The sequence below is a fragment of the Pan paniscus genome, chromosome 13 (genome assembly GCF_029289425.2).
Source record: "Pan paniscus chromosome 13, NHGRI_mPanPan1-v2.0_pri, whole genome shotgun sequence".
In the NCBI taxonomy this organism is placed as follows: domain Eukaryota; kingdom Metazoa; phylum Chordata; class Mammalia; order Primates; family Hominidae; genus Pan; species Pan paniscus.
This window is the reverse complement of record NC_073262.2, coordinates 22,347,933-22,367,982: the sequence shown is the minus strand read 5'-3', so window position 1 is coordinate 22,367,982 and position 20,050 is coordinate 22,347,933. Positions and strand designations below refer to the sequence as shown.

At 56.0% G+C, this 20,050-nt stretch overlaps 1 protein-coding gene across 1 annotated transcript; it reads right to left on the bottom strand.

Annotated features, from left to right (window-relative positions):
• Window positions 1-13,814: 13,814 nt before the first annotated feature.
• INHBB (inhibin subunit beta B) lies at window positions 13,815-19,503 on the bottom strand. The gene is made up of 2 exons (XM_034953964.2): window positions 18,976-19,503; window positions 13,815-16,519 (listed from the first exon to the last, which is right to left on the bottom strand). Exons 1-2 carry the CDS (start codon window positions 19,421-19,423, stop codon window positions 15,744-15,746), a joined length of 1,224 nt encoding a protein of 407 aa, XP_034809855.1. The 5' UTR covers window positions 19,424-19,503; the 3' UTR covers window positions 13,815-15,743.
• Between the last annotated feature and the right edge of the window lie 547 nt (window positions 19,504-20,050).

Below are 20,050 nucleotides of genomic sequence, written 5' to 3'. Positions count from 1 at the left end.
TAAGAGTCCACAGTGCTGAGTGCTGCCACGGGCCACCCGCCGTCCTCGGATCGCCTTGTCAATCTCCACACTGTTCCTGTGACGTGGGAGCTATTATTAGCCCACTTTGCTGGTGGGAAAAAAGAGGCACGTCTGTCACAGAAGAGCAACCCTTAGCAGAGGAAGGAGTCCCCGTAGCCCCCGGCAGCCACAGAGCAGGCCAAGGCACAGAGGCACAGCGGGGACCAAGGGGCTAGAGAAGAGTGACCCTGGCTGGCCAACCTCTGTGTTGCAGACCACGGCTTGAAGCCAGAATGAGGCTGGCCGCACGGAAGTCTCAGGGACCCCCAAGGACGGCTGAGAGTCAGGGACCTCCGCGCATCTCTGAGAGAGCCATTGCAGGGCTCAGGGCAGAGACAACTGGCTGCAAACTGCCTGGTGCCCTCAGGTAAGCCCCAGTGGTTTGCACTTTCCAAGTGCCCAGGGCACAGAAGTCCTGACCAGCAAGTCTCTCCCCAGAGCCCACACCCCAGTTGGTGGTCACCTCAGGGAAGACTTTTCAAAGAGGTCACACTACTCAAAGTATGGTTCTCCCAGCATCTCTGCTTCCCCTGGGAGCTTGTTAGAAATGTTCTCTCCAGCCCAGCCCAGACCCACAAAGCCTTAATCTGCTTTAGCAAGACGCCCAGGGCTTCTGTGTCACAGTCAAGCTTGAAAATCTCCAGCCTGCTTGTCCAGGCCCCTCTCCTCGCCATTATAGTACCATTCCTGGCGGTCAGCAAGCATACCCATCAATGGTGCAATTGACAAAGATGTTCACTGCAGCGTTGTTTATCAAGGACAAAAACTGGAAATATCCTAAATATCCAACAATAAGGAGAAAGGGTCCTAAACTAAAAGACAGCCACCAAAATGCTCTTTTTGAAGAATGATGGCACGGGGGCAGCGCTCATACTATAATATTATATGGAGAAGACAAGCGTAGCAGCGCACACACAGTCACGTACGGCAGTCGCACACGTGTGCAAATTCACCAACATGTATGTTAACTGTGGGCACCTTATGGTTGCTGGGATTATGGGTGATTTTTTGTTTCCTTTTACTTTCCTGGGTCTTCCTAATTCTCTCCATGGATATGCCTTACAATCATGATAATGAAGCCACCAATGAATGATATTCTTATTTAAAAATGAAAATGTGAGTGTCCCTTTAAACAGATGCTCACATATCAATTCATCCGCTGAAGGGCCTTGCAAATGAGGTTCCAGACACTTCCCAAGGCCTTGAGGCGGGAGAGTGGGAGGAGGGGATGTGTCGTGAAGCAGGTATGAGGGGCAGGGGCAGCACGGGCACCTCCCAGAGGCCTGGCTTGGGGGGACATTTGGGGAGTGGGGGGCACTGCAGGTCAAGGCCACCTGCTCTGGGCCTTTGCCGCTGCTGTGTCCACTTCCGAAAATACCTTTCCCTATGCCCTTCTTTTCTGACCAACTCCCATCTGTCCTGCAAGATTTGGCTCAGGGACCACCTCTTCCAGGAAGACCTCTCAGATACCCCCACCCCCAGAACACTGGGCTCCCACAATATCCTCTTGGGCCCCCTACAAAGAACTGTGAACATGTGATGGAAGATGTTTCAGACACGCGTCATGGCTTTGTCTAGCACACAGGACCCCTCAGTCACCAGCCCCTGAGAAGACCACAGTTCTCGTCCTATTCCCCACTCACCTGGGCACCCCTGCCGTGTGTGTCCACTGATGTTCCTGCAGCTACCGGCTCTGGCCTGGGCACTGCCCTCTCCTCTGGGTTCTACCCATCAGTAACAAAGGGCCGACATGCAAGGCCCAAGCAGAGCAGTTTCAGAAAAACATTTAGGGACAGAAGCCAAGTGTTCCTGGCAGGCCCTGGTGCCCTCCTGACCCCCACATCAGCCCTTGGGTCTCAGAGCCCCAATTGGCAAGGCCCCAGGCTCCAGACCTGTCCAGATCCCCCCAAGCCCCTCGGTCTGAAGCCTGGCAGCAATCCAAGGCTGGGCAGGCACTCATGGTGCCCAGGTCTCACTGAACAGCTGTGTAAGAATGAAATGAGATGAGAGAGTGCCTGTTCCATGCGTGGCCAAGAGAACACGCTCAAAGTCCTGCTTCACACTCGCTGTGGGCCTGCAAGGGAAAGGTGGTGGCCATTCTAGATGTGGCCCACGTGAGTCTCTGAGTCCTGAGGACTGTACCCAACCAGGTGAGCTGGCCAGACTGCTCCTTGAGGTGGCCCAGCCTTAGGCCAGGGCCTAACATCATAGCTGAGCATGTCAACCTTTTCTGGAGAGGCTCCTGAGGCAGCCTAGTCTCTCAGGGACCATCCTGGGCACGCTTTTTAAGGTTTCTGGGGTGGTTATGACACCTGCCTCCAGCTCTGCCCCAGGTGAGGCCTGGCATCTCAGGGAAGAGGTCACACACACCCACTCACTCACAGAGGAACCTCATGGGCTGGGGAAGGTGAGGGAGCTCTGGAGCACCCCACCCTGGAGAAGGGATGAGGACTGTGGGGCTGGAGGACATGGATGGCGGCCGCCAGTGAGGCTGGAGACGGGGCTGCCCGCAGGGGAAGGCGCTTCTGCTGCTGCGTTTTATGGTGTTTTTAAAATTTTTAGTTGTGGTAAAACATACCTAACATAAAATTTACCATCTTAACCATTTCTGAGCGTATTCTTCAGTTGCATTAAATACATTTACATCGTCATGCAACCATCACCACCATCTTGCTTCAGAATTTTTTCATGTTCCCAAAACTGAAATTCTGTACCATTAAAATCAATTCTGCATTCCCCTGCCCGCGCCCCCGGCAACCGTCATTCTATTTCGCATCTCTGTGAATCTCACTACTCCACGTTGACTTCCTTACACAAGTGGAATCATGCAGTTTGCCTTTTTGTGACTGGCTTATTTCACTCAATATAATGTCCTCAGGGGTCATGCATGTTGTAGCAGGTGACAGAATGCCTTCCATTTGAAGGCGGAATCATATTCTGTTGTATGGAGATGCCACGTTTGTTTATTCTTTCACCTGCTGAGGGACACTGTGTTCAAAGCTGTTGCTTCTACCTTTTGGTTACGTGAAGAATGCTGCTACGCACATCAGTGTACAAATCTCTCTCCAAGGCTCTTCTTTCAGTTTTGGGGGGATATATACCTAGAAGTGGAATTGCCGGATCACATAGTAATACCTTTTTTAATTTTTTGAGGAACTTCCATACTGTTCTCCACAAGGACTGTACCATTTTGCACTCCCACCAGCAAGGCAGAAGGGTCCCAATTTCTCCACATCCTCACCAACAGTTGTTACTGTCTATGTTTTTGATAGTAGCCAACCCTAAGGGGTGTAAGGTGGTATTGCTGGTCTTTGTTTGTTTGTTTGTTTGTTCTGAGACGGAATCTTGCTCTGTCGCCCAGGCTGGAGCGCAGTGGCCCTATCTCGGCTCACTGCAAGCTCTGCCTCCCAGATTCACGCCATTCTCCTGCCTCAGCCTCCCGAGTAGCTGGGACTACAGGCGCCTGCCACCACGCCAGGCTAATTTTTTGTATTTTTAGTAGAGACGGGGTTTCACCATGTTAGCCAGGATGGTCTCGATCTCTTGACCTCGTGATCCACCCGCCTTGGCATCGCAAAGTGCTGGGATTACAGGCGTAAGCCACAGTGCCCAGCCGGTATTGCTGGTCTTAATGCCCATCTGTTTCCCTTATTTATTTAGTCCTGTCCTGTGCTGGGCATGAGAAGGGCCCTGAAGAATCACAGAGTGCCACCCTCAGCCTTCCAGATCCTCACTCTCTAAATGTCTTCAACAGACTCACTGATAATGCATTTTGATGTTCAGGAAACTGTGATGGTCTTGGTCAGGGCCACAGGTGAACCCATCAGCTGAGGAGGGTCATGGAAGCAGCATGGCCACCCAGGAGAGATTCCCAGGAGGAGGATGGAAGGGGAGCAGTGGTGGTCTGCTGGGACATCTGCCAGCCAAGGAAGCCTCTGGATCAGTGGCCAGCAAATTTTTCTGTAAAGGGTCAGCCAAAGTCTCTAAAGGCTTTGCAGGCCATATGGGTCCCTGTCCTAACTAACGTATAAATGAATGAGGTCACTGTATCCCAATAAAACTGTATGTATAGGCATTTAGTTTGAATGTCATATCATTTTCACATCATGCAATATTCTTCTTCTTTTGATTTGTTTTTAACCATTTAAAAATGTAAAAAACTATTCTTAGCTTGTGGACTTGGCCTGCAAACCCTGTGACACTGTGAGAGCATAGGGCCCTGAGCAGCTCACGGGGACAGGCGTTCCCCAAGCTCTCTGCAGCCTGATTGCCTCCATGGGGTCAGCATCCTCGGGCGACCTGGTTCCATGATGGAACCTGAGTGCCTTCAACGCATAAGCACTGCTCACCAATCTGTGTCTGGCTCTGTGGCTCTGGTGTTGGCAGACAGAATCCATGGGCACCCGCTGATGCAGAAGGATCTTTGGGACCAAAGATAGGGAATAAGATGACATGAACTCCGGAGGAATCAGTGCTGTCGGCTTGCTTCACTATTTCCTAAAACAACCCCGGAGCCCTGTCTCAGCTTTGTCCTGGAAGGACGATCACAGTCACTCTGGTGGCCCTGAGAGGACAGGCGGGAGGAGAGAGAGGTTGCACTCCCTCCCTCCCTGGGGCGAGCCCACCTCACAAGGTCAGCAGGGTACAGGTCCCAAAGACCAGGGCTGGGGACTCAGCATGTGACCCAGGACGCAGGGAATTTAATTCTAGCCCCTCCTTGCCATGCTGTGTGACCTTGGGCAAGTCGCTTCCTCTGTGTGCACCTGAGTTTCTTCATCTGTGGAACAGAAATGCCAACAGCTCCCAGAGCTGTGTGGGTCAGGTGGATTAAAACACGTAAAGGGCTTAGAAAGATTCTTGGCACATGGTGAGCACTGACTCGGTAGTAGCTGTTGGTGTTATTAGTTCATCTAATCTGAGCAACAAACCCAGGAGGTGAATACTATTTTTAGCTCCATTGTATGATGAGCGAACTCAGGCACAGAAAAGTTAAGTCAGCAGCCTTAAGGCCCACGGCTAGGACAGGGTGGGGTCTGCAGAGCCATGTCTGGTGCATGGGCAGACCCGCCCTCTTAGACTCTGGCCTGCGCACCCTCTTGGGAAGCCACAGAGCAGGCCCAGGAGCAGGGAGCCTGGGCCCGGGACAGACCCTGCAGGAAGGTGCCTGAAGGTCATCCAGCAGAGGCCTATTTCCCCCAGAAAGCCCTCCTGGTGACCACCTCTCATCCTCTAGAGCCAAGTTCGCACTCACGTGGACCACATGCCAGGTGAGGATGACACCTGGGGGTTCCGCCTCTGCTTAGGAGGGGCCCCGTAGTCCTGTGCCCGTTAGCTGTGGGCCCTCAGGCAGGTCTCCTCTCTGGGCCTCAGTTTCCCCACCTAGAGAAAAGAGGTGAGATGGGCTTCTCCATAGTTCTCAGATCTAACCAGCCTGTGAAAGGTCTTCCACTTTCACCCCACCCCCAAAGCCACTAAACCTCGAAGTGTCTGCCTTCCCACAACTCATGGATGACAGGACAGAAGCTTTCTTTTTAAACTTTTACCCAGAAGACCCCCCCTGCTGGCGAGACCAGCACCCTTTCCAAATCTCGCTGTGCTGGCCACCACCCCCTACCTACCTGGGACAGGTGCCAGGCCCTGGGCAGTGAGGGACCATCCTGGACTGGAGCTCAGAAGAGGGGAAATGCTGTGTGGAAGCCAACAGTCTGTCCCACCACCATGGCTGGAGTCACCACCCCAGCCACCAAGGCCCACAGCATAATCCTGTAGGTGCGGGCCAGTGAGCACACCGAGGTCTCGCCTGGGACCTGAAGTTGACATGATGCCAGCTCCGGACAACTGGCCACTCCTGATGCCCTCCCAGGCCTGCAGAAGCCCAGCCTCTCCTACAGGAATGACCAGCAGCCGCAGCACAAATCCTTATGGGCTGCAGATAACTGTCCTCAGAGGGAAAGGGTTGCTGGCTTCTGTGTAGGGAACAGACTCTGTGCCTACTAGAGAAATGAATGAACAAATAAATGAACCCTCCAGTCCAACCCACTCACTTTTCAAATGAGAAAACTATAGGCTACAGAGGGTGAAAAACTTGCCTGAGATCACACAACCACTGAGGGGCAGGGCCTGGGTACAGCAAGCCACCAGCAAGCATCTCTTGAGCACCTGCTGTGTGCCAGCTACTGATCCCAGTGCTGGCATAGAGCAGTGCACAAGCAGGCCCAGCTCCTGCCCCCATGGAGCTCACAGCCTTGCTCCTAACCAGAGTCCAGGCCCCGGATGCCCAGTCCAAGGTGCTTTTTCGCCCCGCAGTAGCAAAGAGGCCCCGCTCAGATACTCTGGGCAAGGCGGTGAGCAGCACGGGGTGGCAGGCTGGCTCGTGGAGCTGACTCGAGGCTTGTGTACTTTCCACTCCTTCTCCGGCATGGTTGGAGATTAATTATTAATGCTGAAATAATTGGCATTCATTAATGCGCCCATCATTCACGGGGGAGTGGGGCCCCGCGTTAACCAATGCATCAGTCGGCGATTGATTAATTAAGCTGAGCTTTTATGAGACACCCTCGGGTGACAAACCACACTCTCCTGAAGATGGAAGATGCTGGCGGGAAGGGCTGCCTTCCTTGAAGTGCAGGGAGGAAGCGGGAAGGCTGATCTTCCCTGGTGCCCGGGCCCAGCTTGCCACCCGTTTGGATTGGCATTGCCTTTGCCCGCGGCACGGATGAGGCTGAGCTTCACCATGAAGCGCAAACGCTGGCGCAAATTATAGGCTTTTGAAAATGCTATTACATGAATCACCTGCGGGGCATGAGGTGCTCCTAAAAGCAAGAAAAATAGCAAAGGCGTGGTCGAGAGTGCTGGCTTTGGTCTTAGCCGGGGCTGAGCCTCTCCCTGGGTCCTGCTGACCCCCTCAGCCTCAGTTGCTCCAGCAGGAAAATGGGTGAGTGGTGTTAACTTCTCACCCTGAGATGGGTGTGCCTTCGTTCATTGAATAAGTGTGTATTGACATGGACATAAACACAGAACAACACACACTGAGGATGACCAGCGTCGGGGGAGCAGGGGGCGGTGTGGGGGAGTGGGCTGAAAAACTGCCTATTGGTGACCACACTCACTACCTGCAAACGCCCATGGAACAAATCTGCACGTGTCTCGCACCCCCCAACCCCAGATCTAAAGTAATACAAAAAGATCTAAGACTTTATAAAAGCAGAAACAAATTTTTAAAATTTGTATTGAGCACTTCATCTGCCCCAGCCTCAGGAGACTGGGGTGGTGAGCAACACAGACTCTAGCTCCCCTAAAATCCAGGCCTGCAGACTCTCAGGGGAGGGGCTGTGCACACCGCAAGTGATCTTGCAGGCGAGACAGGAGACGGGTTCCACGAGCTGTGGGAGTCAGGGCTTCTAGCCCAGAGCCCTGAAGGATAAATCACAATCAGCCAAGCAAAGGTGAGGGAAAGGAGTTCAGGGAAAGGAAGGGCATTTGGAAGGTGCAGAGGTGGAGGGTGGTGAGCTATGGGTGGGACCCGATGCCCAAGCCTGGTTTTCAGGAGGAGGGACCCACCAGCTCCAAGTGGGGAGGTAAGCAGGGCCGGGGGCCCTGGGCAGCCCAGGGGACATCAGACTCCTTCTTCCCAGGTGCATGGATGAGAGGGACAGGGTCACTGACAGCATGACCCGGAAGGGGCAGGAGAATGCCACAGGCATGTTTTGGAAAAGGATCTTCTGCGATCCCCCAGCTGCAGTGCAGCCCAGAGCAGGACCTGGGCTGTGCCCCTTCCACGCTCCCATTCCCAGCCATTCTAATAGGCACGACTTGCCTAAAAAGCGTCTGAGGCATCATCCTTCCCAGGAGTAAAGCAAGTAAAGCAGGTGAAGGAGTAAGGTTCCCAAAAGAACCGGTTTCTACAACTTCAGGCCATCACGGTTGAGGGCTGGGGGTCAGGCTATTTGTGCTGAGAGGGTCACTGAAACCCCTCCCTAGAAGAACAAGGCCACTCAGGGCCCCTCCCAGGCAGGGAGAGCTGTCGCAGAGTGGGGTTAAGCTCTGCGGCCGTGCCAGGAGAGTCGCCTGCCGGGAGCTTCCCATGCAAATGTGGATAATAGTTCTAACTTATCTCCCTTCTGTGGTTCCTGTGAGGAGTGAGAGGACACCCAGAAAGCCCCTCGAAGGCTGGACAAGCTCACAACGCTTTTCTGAGGGCCTGGAGCGGTTCCCCGCTGGGTATGTGACTTTCCCATTGGCCTCAAAACTGGGTTGTGAGCTCAAGAAGAGCCAGCGCTGTTTCCATGAGACCGGGAGCTGCCTAGGAGAATCCTTCAGATACACACACACACACACACACACACACACACACTGACACACACACACACACAGACAGGTGCCCAGGGTGGCCAGGAAGAGTCTCCCTCCCCTGCCTGACCCTGGCCCCTGGGGACCCTGGGGCCTGACTTGTGCTCCACACACAGACCCCACAGGAAGAGGTGGGGAGAGGGCTGAGCAGGCAAACCAAGCCCCCATCATTCCAGGCAAGGGCTGGAACTGGCACTGGGAAACCCACCCCACCCCATGCCTCACCTCTGTCCCTGGGGCTGGGCAGAGCAGACCCCGGGAGCAGAGGTGGGATGGAAGGTATAAGGAAAGAGGGAGATGAGACGCCAGGAGAAGAAAAGAGGGAAGAATAAGACCCTGCTCTGCACAGGAGGGGAGGCGCAGGCAGCCTGGCACGTCCAGCTGCCCATCTGCCTCTGCATCCCAAGCGAAGACCGCTGTCCCCACCCTGGCAGCCCCTCCCCCAGAGGAGAGAAGGTCACGAGAAGCTCCTCCCTAGGAGGGAGTAGTTGGTTCATTCCACAATGCCTGTCCCCGCCCCACTCCCCTACTCCTCCCCACACATGGTTATGTATCCCAAGTAGTCCAAAAGCCCTTCCCTGAAATCCCACTTGAAAATGTGGTCAGTGTTTTTCTCAGACACTCAGAGGGTCCTCACCCTCATCAGATTCTCTGCAGGTCTGCCATGACCTCAGACAGTTCCCTCTTCCTGCTGGCAGAATGGCCATTCTCACCTGGTGGGACCTGCACGTGTGCACACCTGATTCTGAAGGTAGCCAGACCCTCAGGGGCCCCTATGGGGATGGGGTAGGAGGAGAGCTGCAGGGCAGCTGAGGGGCTCTGAAAGGCCCCCCCCAGGGCAACCCCAGCAGCTCCCAGGTCCCCTCTGCCATGACAGCAGCTCTCTCTCCTACCCCAAGTCCCCCAGGGTTCAGGGAACCACGAGTTTCTTGGAAACATTGAAAGGAAAGAAGGCAGTATCTGGAGGGCCTGCTCCTCTGAGGGCCTAGGGTGGCTCCCCTCTGGGTACGTGACTTTCCCAGTGGCCTCAAAACTGGGTTGCGAGCTCAAGAAGAGCCAGGCCCAGGTCTTCCCCTCGAATAGCTATGAGGCCTCAAGCAAGATACTCAACTTCCCTGAGCCTCAACTTCCTCATCAGTAAAATGGGTACATCTCACCTGCCCAAGAGGGAGATTACAGAGATTAACTACAAAGCTGCTGCAAAGCACTGTATCTGACCACAATAAACAATAAATGGTAGTCAACATCATCATCGCTGCACCTCTGTGAATATTCATTGAATGAATAGCTGAGAATGAAAGAGGGCCTCTCAAGAGGAAGGGCAGGGCTCTGGCTGGGCACCCAGCACTATTCCTGACACAGAGAATGTGCCGGAAAACAGCAAAACAACTCAAGAGCATGGCCCTTCTAACCAGGTGAATGCTAACAACCCCCTTAAGGTAGGCACTGTCATTGCTCCATTTTACAGAGGATGACTCTGAGAGGCTGGACCAGGCTACGATCGCAAAGCCAGGGAGGCCGACCCATAGCCCATGCTCCCAGTGACTAGTCACAATGACAGTTGTTCAGCCCCCACCCCCCAACCCTGGGTGCAGCAGCCATCTCATCCACCTGGCCAGAGATGGTGCATGGACGGCTGGGTGTTTGGCTTCCCCACAGCCGCAGAGAAGAACGTCTCAGTGCACAGTTGCCACTGATGCCTGAGGCCAGAGCCAGGGCAGGAGTTGGGGAGCAGGCCCCTCCCAAAAGAACGCTGAGAACACCCGGGACCGCAGCCTCCCCTGTCTTCCAGGTAGACCCCAGAACAGCTGCCCCTCCCCTTATCCCTCCTCCTGGGCAGCCCGGGGGCTGTGAGTGACTCTGGAAACAGCTGGCTGGGGACAAGTCCTAGAGCTGTGCAACCTTCAGTGAATGGCTGCCTTGCTCTCGGCCTTTGTTTTCTCATTTACACAATGGGGATAATGATACCTGCTCCCCCACCTCCAGGTTGTTGTGAGCACTACACTGAGATGAGGGATGAACCCCTGCACATAACAGCAGGCACCGTGGGAATGTTTGTTGAGTGACTGAATGACTGACCAGATGGTACCTTTCTCCCTTTAAAGTGCTCTGGCTTTGAGGTGACCCCTAGCACACTGTGTAGACAGAGCAGAGCATCAGGTACTGTGAAACCATACTGAGGACAACTGCACAGACCACAGAAATAGTGCCTGCACCAGACCTTCTCAGGATCTGCCGGGTTTGAGGGTGATCACAGATTCTAACTGCAAGATGATAACTACCCCAATCACAACGTACATAACTGGTTAGGTGCATCACCTCTCCGTAAGGAAGAAAACAAAAATGGCAAGACACGCACACAGCCAGCCATGCAACCACACCCCTACAATCACAGTCTCAAACCCCACACACAGTCTCACACACTCACCCACGCAGCCTCACAACCTCAAGGCTAGCCAACCGTACACTACAAACTCACAGCCAACCGCGCACGCCCACAATCACAGTCTCAAGCCCCACGTGGCTCAGCATACACAGTAACACCTACAATCACAAAACAGTGCATCACCAACACTCACACACCCACGATACCCAGGCCACACCCATGAGCAGCAATGCCCACCTCACACATGCACAGCCTCACACACCAGTGACTGCCCGCCCGCAGTCCCCACACGACACAGAGCCCCCACAGCCACCATGCTCACACTCCACGCCTCATCTACAGCCAACCACCATCAGCAGGTCTTTCAAAGCCCACCCCGTAATTTGTCATTTGCTCCCATCAAAAGCCTAGAAACAGGGCTGGGGGCGCTCCCAGGGCCTCTCCCCGCAGAACGGTGTTTCATTTCTACTTTTTGCCTGCAAAGCCACACTTTCTTAAGCCCCCAGCAGTTTTCATGGCTTGGTGGCCACCTGTGACCTCCCACCCCCATTCCTATCCTCGCTCTTGGTCCTCAAGGGAGCTCTAGGCAGCTGCAGGATTCTCCAAGTTGTGATGGCCTACAAGTCCCTTGCAGCGGGTCTGGGCAGGCGTGATGCTGGGCTGGCCTGAGCTCTAGGTGAGTCAGGAGCCCGGCCACAGTGCAAGAGGCTGCAGGGACACCATGGCCTGGAGCTCTGGTAAAGCCCGAGGCAATAGTATCACGCCATGTCACAGGTAACAGGTATAAAGCTCGGACACCTAGTAGCCCCTCCTAAATGCTGGCCCCACCTCTGGGCTGCGCCACAGGGCACCCTGTGTGTCCCACTCTAAGCCAGACCCTGGGAGGGAGGGCTGGGAGAGAAAACACAGGCAGAGCATACAGTTGGAGCCTCCAAGTACTGAGCCCCTCAGCCGCCTGTCTGGGAAATGGGGGGAGCAGAGGTGAGGCAGGTGTGGGTGCTGTCCTGACCCCAGTGCCCCAGCCCAGGCCATGGGCTCCACTGAGTCGCTGAGGACTTGGGGCATGTTTGAAGGTCAGGGTGACCCCTGCATGGTGGGATCCCAGGCATGGTGGTAGATAGGTGGGGGAGACATTTGAGGTGGGTGGGGATGGCAGCCTTCCGGCTCAGGCAGGCCCTTCCTGTCCCACTGGTCCCAGGTGGGGCTGGGGATGAGTATGAGAAGCCAGCAGCCTGGAAGCCAGAAGAGGCAGGGAGGGCTGGAGGGAAGAAGGGCTGGGGACCTTGAAGTCCAGCAGCGGGGAGTCCAGCCAGAGGAACTGGACCTGGGGGCAGAGCTGGGCTCCAGGGACATTTTCAGAGAAAGGCAGGGCCGTTGGGCTGGGCCACTGGGGATATAAGAAGAGCAGACGGGAGAGGCTGGAGCATCGAGTGGGGGGAAGCAGAGCAAGGGGAGCGGTGACCACAGCAGCACAGGAGGCTGCAGGGCCCTGCTGGAGAGGGGACACCCAGCTGGGACAGGAGACCAGTGCCTGTCCTCACTGCCTCTCTCAGCAACAGGAACTGCTGCCCACCAGTGCCCCTGGGGGCCAGACCCCACAGGGACAGGAGCCAGCATAGGGCAGCAAAGTCACTCAGGGACCAGGTCAGCCAGCCCCAAGGCCTTGTGCCCCTGGGGTCCCCAGGCCCTTCCTGGGGCTACTTCCTGGGGCTACTCACGGGGCCATCCTGGGATGCTCAGTCCAGAAGGGCTTTGGTAGGTGCTCAATGTCCAAACAGCAGAAGCAACTCAGTGGCTCACATCGCACCTCCTGGCCGCTACCTGAAAAAAGTCCCAGGGCAGCGGGGAGGCAGGGCTGGGCTGAGGGCCTAGTGCCACCAGCAGCTAGGCCCAGCCCCCCACAGAGCAGAGGGCAGAGACGTCGTGACTCACTGCCTGAAATGCACAGGCCAGACCTGTCTTTATGACACTTTCTTCTTTGCCCCTGTGAATTACAGTAATACTGTCTCACAACTTCACAGATGACCAGTCTTCCCCTCGGGCTGAAAGCCTGGCAGGGCAGTAGCTCCCTTGGTTGGGCAAAGAATGGAAAAAGAAAAGGCTAGAAGGCTGCCTCCTGCCACCAGCTGGCTGTGCTGATTGAGCTATACCCCTCTAGCTGTCTGGGCCTCCCTCGGTTTCCCACTACCTTGATGAGGTTACATGCTCTCTAAAGTGCCATGTGCTCTGGGAAGACCACATGCTACCCAAACCCCAGGGCGGAGCCCCAGCAGCCCTGCAGGGCCTCAGACAAAGGCAAGGGCACAGGGCTGCAGTCCTCCAAGGAAACGGGTGGGCTCAAACACCAGGGTCCCTGTCCTGGATGTCTGACCTCAGGCAGGCTCTGAACTCTCTAAGCCTCAGATTTTCAAACTCTGGGAAATGCAGACAAAGCCACTTTCCACAAAGATGCGATGCTGCATGGTAACAGCAGGACTCGGCGGGTATCCCAGTTACACCTGCGCAGTGGGCCATTATTACTACACCGCCCCTACCACCACTCTCCACCGGGAAAACTCCCTCAGGAAGGGCTCCTTCGTACACTCACGGCCTGACTCTGTTTACCCTTCTATCCCAAGATACCAAGCCACTTCTAGGTCCCAGTCACCTCCAAATAGAGGTGAGCAGAGGTTAGCTGGACTTCAGCCTTCAGGGTTTTACATTTCCACCTGGGGACGGGGGCTTACCCAGCACTTGCAAATGGTAATGGATGTGGCCTTGGTGAAACATGATCAATCTTGGGACTAGCAGGGTAAACAAATGTGTAATTCATGAATTTGCTAATTGTCCTTCATTTTGATCTTCTGCCATTTTTCCTGGAATCTCTGCCCGACATACATCTCATGGCAAGGACGCAGAGATGCCAGGAGCAGGCCGTGGAAGCTGCTGGCATCCAACCTGGACACCTGGACTGGCCTTCCTCCCAGCTGCCCACCTCCAGCCCAGGCCTCCCTGCCCCAGACATCACGCAAGGCAGGAGGCCCGTGGCACTCAATCTTTTATTTTCTTAAACTGTACACAAACGTAAAATACTTTAACAGCAAGTCTATGGGAAAATTGTTTGGTTTTAAATTATTATGAAACAGAACCTAAGGGGAGCTTTATTAAATAAACATAAAGATGAGGATTTAAGGATACACACCTGCATTCTATCATAGTCATTTTTACTCTACCTTCTGGGTGTGTAAGGATGGAAAAGACACATCAAACCGAATAAACAAAATCCATTCATACCCTGAAACGCTGGCAGGCCACTCAAGGGACTGTTCAGAACGTCTACCTCATCTCAGATGGCCTCACCGTCTAATAAAATTAAAACTGATCTGTTGGCCTCTTTGGTTCCAAAATTATGTATAATACATTTAACTGTATTCATTCTTTTTTTGCTGCTATAAAAATAACTTTTTTTCAAATGGCAGTTTCTGACTAATCATGCAACTAAATCAGTGCAAACATTAAAAGCAATCATTCGCTTAAAAAAGAAGCAAAGGATTTCATTTCAAGTATAAAAAATATAAAAAGAGTCGTACGAGTCCAGTTTCGTCTAGTGTGGGTCAACCCTTTAAATTGCATAGTTCACGTGGCACTTGGACATCTAGAGGGCGAGCAAGTTCGGCGCTCGGCCAAGGGCCACTTCTGGACACACGCAGATCGGCAAGTGCTATGTCATGTGCATTCAGGCAGGTCTGCAAGTGCTATGCGGGCGGGCGGGCAGGCGGGCAGGTGAGTGGGCAGGGGCCACGTCCACGGCCAGCCCTGATGGCTGGGGCCCACATGGGCAACTTCTGCAAATCAGCTGAAAACCTTCCCCATCTCTCCAAGACCAACTAGGCTGCTCCCCTACCTGGGCCTCTGCTGAGGGGACACCCCCCATCCTCAGCAGTTCAAGAATGCCTCCTCCCCACCATTTCCTCCTGCGGTCTCATCCCCTTGCCTAGGGGTCATTCCCACCCGTCCCCAAACCAGTCCTAGAGGAATGTCCCCAATGAAGGGCACAGATTGCAACTTTTTTTCTTTCCATTTAGAACAATTCAGATTTTCACTTTAAAGGTCATACCTGGTAGAAAAGTCCTTTTTCAGTTATACAACTGGCAAGGATGACCTGTCAACTGTTGGAGATCAGTTAAAGCATCAAATTTAGCCCCCTCTTCTCTCCCTCCCTCCCCACCCCAAAAACAAACACACACATAAGTCATGTCAGAGGCCCGAGCCACAAACAGTCAAACGGTCATTGCCCCTGCTCCCAGGTCTCTGATGGGTTGTGTCCTTTCTGGGTCTCTTTCCCTTGACAAGGGCATGGAAGGACAGGCTCCCCAGGCCTTGAAGCACGAAGGATCCCAGGCTGGGGAAGAAGCAGACATCGAGCCAGGCAGAGCAGGCCTGGTAAAAGCCACGGGGCACACGCAGCCTCCGCCTGGCTGCGCTCCCCACCCCTGCATCTGCTTTTCCTCTCCGTGGCTCTCTCTCTCTCTCTGTGTCTCTGTCTTTGTGCTTTTATGTGTGCTCGGAAGGCGCAATTCAGAGTGGCCGGGCCAGCTGGTGGGAATGGTGGCTGCTCACCCCATTCTCTCCGACTGACAGGCATTTGTAGCTAAGCTGCCATTTGTCACCGCATCCATTTGCTGGTATCCTGGAGGCTGCTGTGTGGGTGGCAGGATGCGTCTGGCTGTGCGTGGCTACGTGTGCATTTTAAAGTATTTCATGTCAGTTGAGGGTTCTCGCTCTGGTTTTGACTGGTTGCTCTATGAAGTTGTAGAAAAATATCTCAGGCCGCACCCTGGCACTATCTCCACAGCCCAACAGAATGACTGTACTCAGCCCACCGTGTACCCCCGTTCCCGCGGGGGCTGGAAGAAGCCCACCCGGGACTGTCCTCCGTGCCCCACCACCGTGCCCCTGCCTTGCACTGTCAGGCGCAGCCGCACTCCTCCACAATCATGTTGGGCACGTCCCGCTTGACGATGTTGTACTCATCATCAAAGTACAGCATGGACATGGTGCTCAGCTTGGTGGGAATGCAGCAGGAGTTCACCGTGCCGGGGTTCAGACCCCGCATGCGGTACTGGTTCACCACAGCCGTGTGGAAGGAGGAGGCAGAGCCGGGGACCCCCGCCAGGTAGGCTGGGCAGCTGCCCTCACAGTAGTTCCCGTAGTAGCCGGTGGGTGCTATGATCCAGTCGTTCCAGCCGATGAGGCGGAAGTCAATGAAGAACTGTTGCCTGCAACAGAGGTTGGTCCGGCCATCGCACTCCAGGCCTCGCTTGCGAATGCGGTGCCTGCTGTCGCCCAGCCGAGCCTGCACCACCACAAAGGGCCGGTGCGACTCTTCGGCTGGGTCCACGAACACCGGCACCACGGCCAGCTCCTGGCAGCTGTCACACTGCACGTCTAGGTTGAGTCGCCGCTCGCCCCGCTCAAACAAGGCCTGGATGGCCTCCGTGAGTGGGAAGGTATGCCAGCCGCTGCGCTTGAGGTCCACCCTCTTCTCCACCATGTTCCACCTGTCACCGTGGCCCTGCTCCTGGAAGTACACTTTGACCCGCACCTTCCGCCGGCTGCCCTTCTCCAGGACGTAGGGCAGGAGTTTCAGGTAAAGCCACAGGCTGGCCTGGACCACAAACAGGTTCTGGTTGCCTTCGTTGGAGATGAAGAAGTATAGGCGGACCCGGGAGGAGGCGAGGCCATCTGCGGAAAAGGGGAAGGGCGAGCCAAGTTAATTCAAAGAGAACACGAGGCAATGGGGGAAACACACTCTCTGCTGCAGGATGCTGGAATGCAACTCGCCACACAGCTGGGAAACGTTACTGACCAGAAATACCATTCTTGGGGCCAGGGCCTCTGACTGTAACCTGGGAGAGGCAGAGAAAATCGTTTCTCATTGAGAAACCCGGACCAGGTTGGGGCTGGAGGGTCTGGGCCTATAAAATCCTGCCTCACCTCTCCCAGGCCAGGGCTCCCTGGAGACAGGCTGTCAGGCCTCAAAGCACAACAGAAGAACTTGTCAGGGGGCCAAGATCTTAACAAGTTGTTATGGGTATCTGTGAAATCTGAAAAACAAAACCAGGATCGCAGGGAGGATTTTGGGGTGGGTGGTTCTAGTAGGGCTTTTTTTTTTTTTTTTTTTTGGTTAACTTAGCGCATTGCAAAATCAAGCTGAGCCACCTACCGCCTCTTTCCAGTGTTTACCTAAGTATGATCTGATCCAACCCCCAGTGGAAGCTCCACTGCAAACAAGCAGGCTCTGCTCAGGTTTCTGACATAGGAACGTGTGCTTTGCAGCTGCAGAGCCTAGCCCTTATAGAATAGTTTCAAGGGACAGGACATTCAGCCTTAAAACTTGAGGTCCAATCCTTTGACAAGACTCTGGCTCCCTGTTAATGGCACGTTCAAAATCCCCAAGGAGTAGGGGAGCTGGCTAGTTAATTTTCTCAATAATTCAGCTCAACAAGAAGGAGGCTGTGCCAATCAAGAGATGACTCCCCTCTCATCCTACATTTCGGTGACCCTTGCCTCTGACAATCTACGTTTTTCTTTTTTTTTTTTTTTTTTTTTTTTTTTTCAGGAAGAACAAATAATGAAACTCTGTGGTCAGGGCTGGTTTTATCAAACCTCCCACCATGCCCCTCCCAAGCCCCTACCTCAGGCCTCGCCTGGCTCCTCTAATAACACTGACATCTGACTTTGAAATGGGGGAAACTGCAGCCTTAAAAGCTGGTCTTGGACGAGCTGCCTGTGACCTGAATCTGTTATTTATAAGTCAAAGAGCTGGCTCCGTGAAACGGACCAGAAATATAACAGCCCCCGCTGTCATTTTGTGCCACCGGGACCAAAAGGCCTCCTCGACCTTCCAGAATCACATTTCTAACTCTGGGCCCCAAAGCACCTTTTAATCCGAGCCCTCTAATTGCATGGCGAGCTTTCCCTGACTCACTTTAGTGGACAGCTAAAACGGCAATGCATTTCTTTCTAAGCGCAAACCAGCCCCGATTGTCTCTGCTTTTCTCCACACCCGGCCATGCAAAACTTTTCATCCCTTTTCATCCCCGGGCTGCCTGCTGCCTGGGGGGGTGGGGGGCATTTGCAGCCAGGGGCACAACCGCTCCCCCCACCGAGGCTCCCCGCTTGCCCCCGCCCTGACTGCACCGGGGCTTCCCCCTCTGCGACCTTCTCCGCAGTCCCCTCGGCACAAATGGGGCCGAGCTCCAGGCACAAAAGCCAGCCTGGCTCATTCAAGTCCTGAAAAGGACAGCGGAGTCGAAAGCACTTGCAGCATTTTGGCGCGGGCACATTTTTCTCCTTCTTTTAAAGTTCCGAAAGATTTTTCTCTCCCTGATTTTTATATTTAGACAGTGTTAGAAATTTGCAATCTGGGGCCGGGGGGGGGCGGATTCCAGAAAGGAGCCATACCCTTTGTTAACTACGACTCTGCCTCTCGGGCGAGGGGTCTGCTGCAGCTGCCAGGCAAGCCGAAAGGCACGGGGCTGTCCCCGAGCCGCGGCTTTCTCTGTGTAAATGATGGACCTGTTGAGAAGCCTGCCTTCCGCCCGATTCCGGTGCCCACACAATCGGAAGAGAGGTTGCCTAGCTCTCCCCAGCGAGGCTTCAGCAATCCTGGCAAGCCCACGCCGCCGGTGATGGAAGCGGCCCCAGGGGCCTCTCACGCAGGCACACACACACACAGACACACACACAGATACACACACACTCTCTCTCCTCCGGCCCACGTATATCAACAAGCACACACATCTCCATCCACACTGCTAAGCCTACACTCCGATCGTGGGAAACAAAAACATTAAGCAATCACCAAGCAAGTGCCCGCAGAGCCAGGGCCGCGCGCATCTGCCGGGAGGGGGACGCGCGCCCAGAGGCGCTGGGGCCCGATTCCGGAGAGCAGGGGTGGAGGGCCAGGCGCTCGGCGGCGGGGGGTTGAGGCAGCAGGCAAGGGTCTGCGGCCTGGGGGAAGAGGACTGCAACCCGGGCGGAGCGCGCAGGGCCACGGCCGAAGGAGCTCTGCCGGGAGTCCAGGCTGCCCCAGGGCGCGCGGGCTGCGGTGGCGGCGGCGGCAGCCGGAGCTAGCAAGGAAAGGGAGAGCGGGAGCGAGCGGGGACCGCGGCAGACAGCCGGAGGGCCGGACCCACCTGTCTCGGCGAAGCTGATGATTTCGGAAACGCGCTCCTGGCCGTCGGCGCCCGGGCTGGCGTGGCCGTCGAGGTGCGGGATCTCCACGCGGCCGTCCTCGCGCACCTTGCCCGCGTGCAGCTTGCGCAGGGCCGTGACCATGGCGGCCTTAGGCACGGCGTGCGTGATGTTGGGCCGGCCCCGCATCTGCAGGCGGCTCAAGATGTGCCGCTTCACCGCCTCCAGGAAGTCGCCGTCCACTCGGCCGAGCTCCTCTGGCCGCCGGAAGCCGCCGCACGACGTACAGGTGTCCTGCGAGCCACCCGGGGCTCCGGGTGGCGGGGGTGGCGGCGGCGCGGCAGGCGACGGCGGGGGCGTGGGTGAGCCCCAGGCCTCAGGCCCCAGCCAGCCGGCCGCCAGCAGCAGAAGGCAGGCGGCCCCCAGCGCCCGACCGGGCAGCCCGTCCATGGTGCGCCGCTGGCGACGAGGGCGCCCGCCGCGAGGCGAGCCGAATCGAGCCGAGCGCAGGGCCGGGCTCCGGGCTCCGGGCGCGCCGCCCCGCCCCGCCCCCGCCCGCGCCCGCGCCCGCGCCCGCCCGGGCCTCCGCCCGCCCGCCCGCCGGGAGGGCTGCCGCCGGCTCACAGGGGGAGGGGGCCGGCCGGGCCTCGGGGGTTCCCGCGCGGTAGGGAAGGGGCGCCGAGGGCCCCGGGGGCCCGAGGGGCGCGCCGGGCGGGGCGGAAGTCGCGGGTCACTGCCGCACGGGCGTCTCGGGGCGCCTCGGCATCTGCAGCCTTCTCCCCATCCTTTCCGCGTCGGGGGCCCCGCAGCCCTGGTTCGGGTGAAGCGAAAGCAGCGGCAGTGGGAGCGGCGGTTCGGCCGGCGGCTGGGGAAGGTGGCGAAGGAGCGGGTCCACGCAACTTGGCTGAGACGGAAGCGAAGGCGCTGGAGCCCCCCGGAGCGGAGCCGGGCGCGGCTTGGCGCGGCGCTGCGGCGGGCGCTGCGGCGGGGCCCCGCGCTCGCACCTGAGCGCCTCGCCCTCACTGCCTCGCGCCAGGAAGGGCCGCCGGCGGCGGAGACGGGCAGGTCGTCCTCGCC

What these genes read in the sequence shown, in the direction of transcription:
- INHBB (XM_034953964.2), bottom strand. Translation starts at nt 19,423, where the DNA reads ATGGACGGGCTGCCCGGTCGGGCGCTGGGGGCCGCCTGCCTTCTGCTG. An exon ending in CATCAGCTTCGCCGAGACAG is followed by an intron (nt 16,520 to 18,975) that starts GTGGGTCCGGCC and finishes CCTTTTCCGCAG; the next exon opens with ATGGCCTCGCCTCCTCCCGG.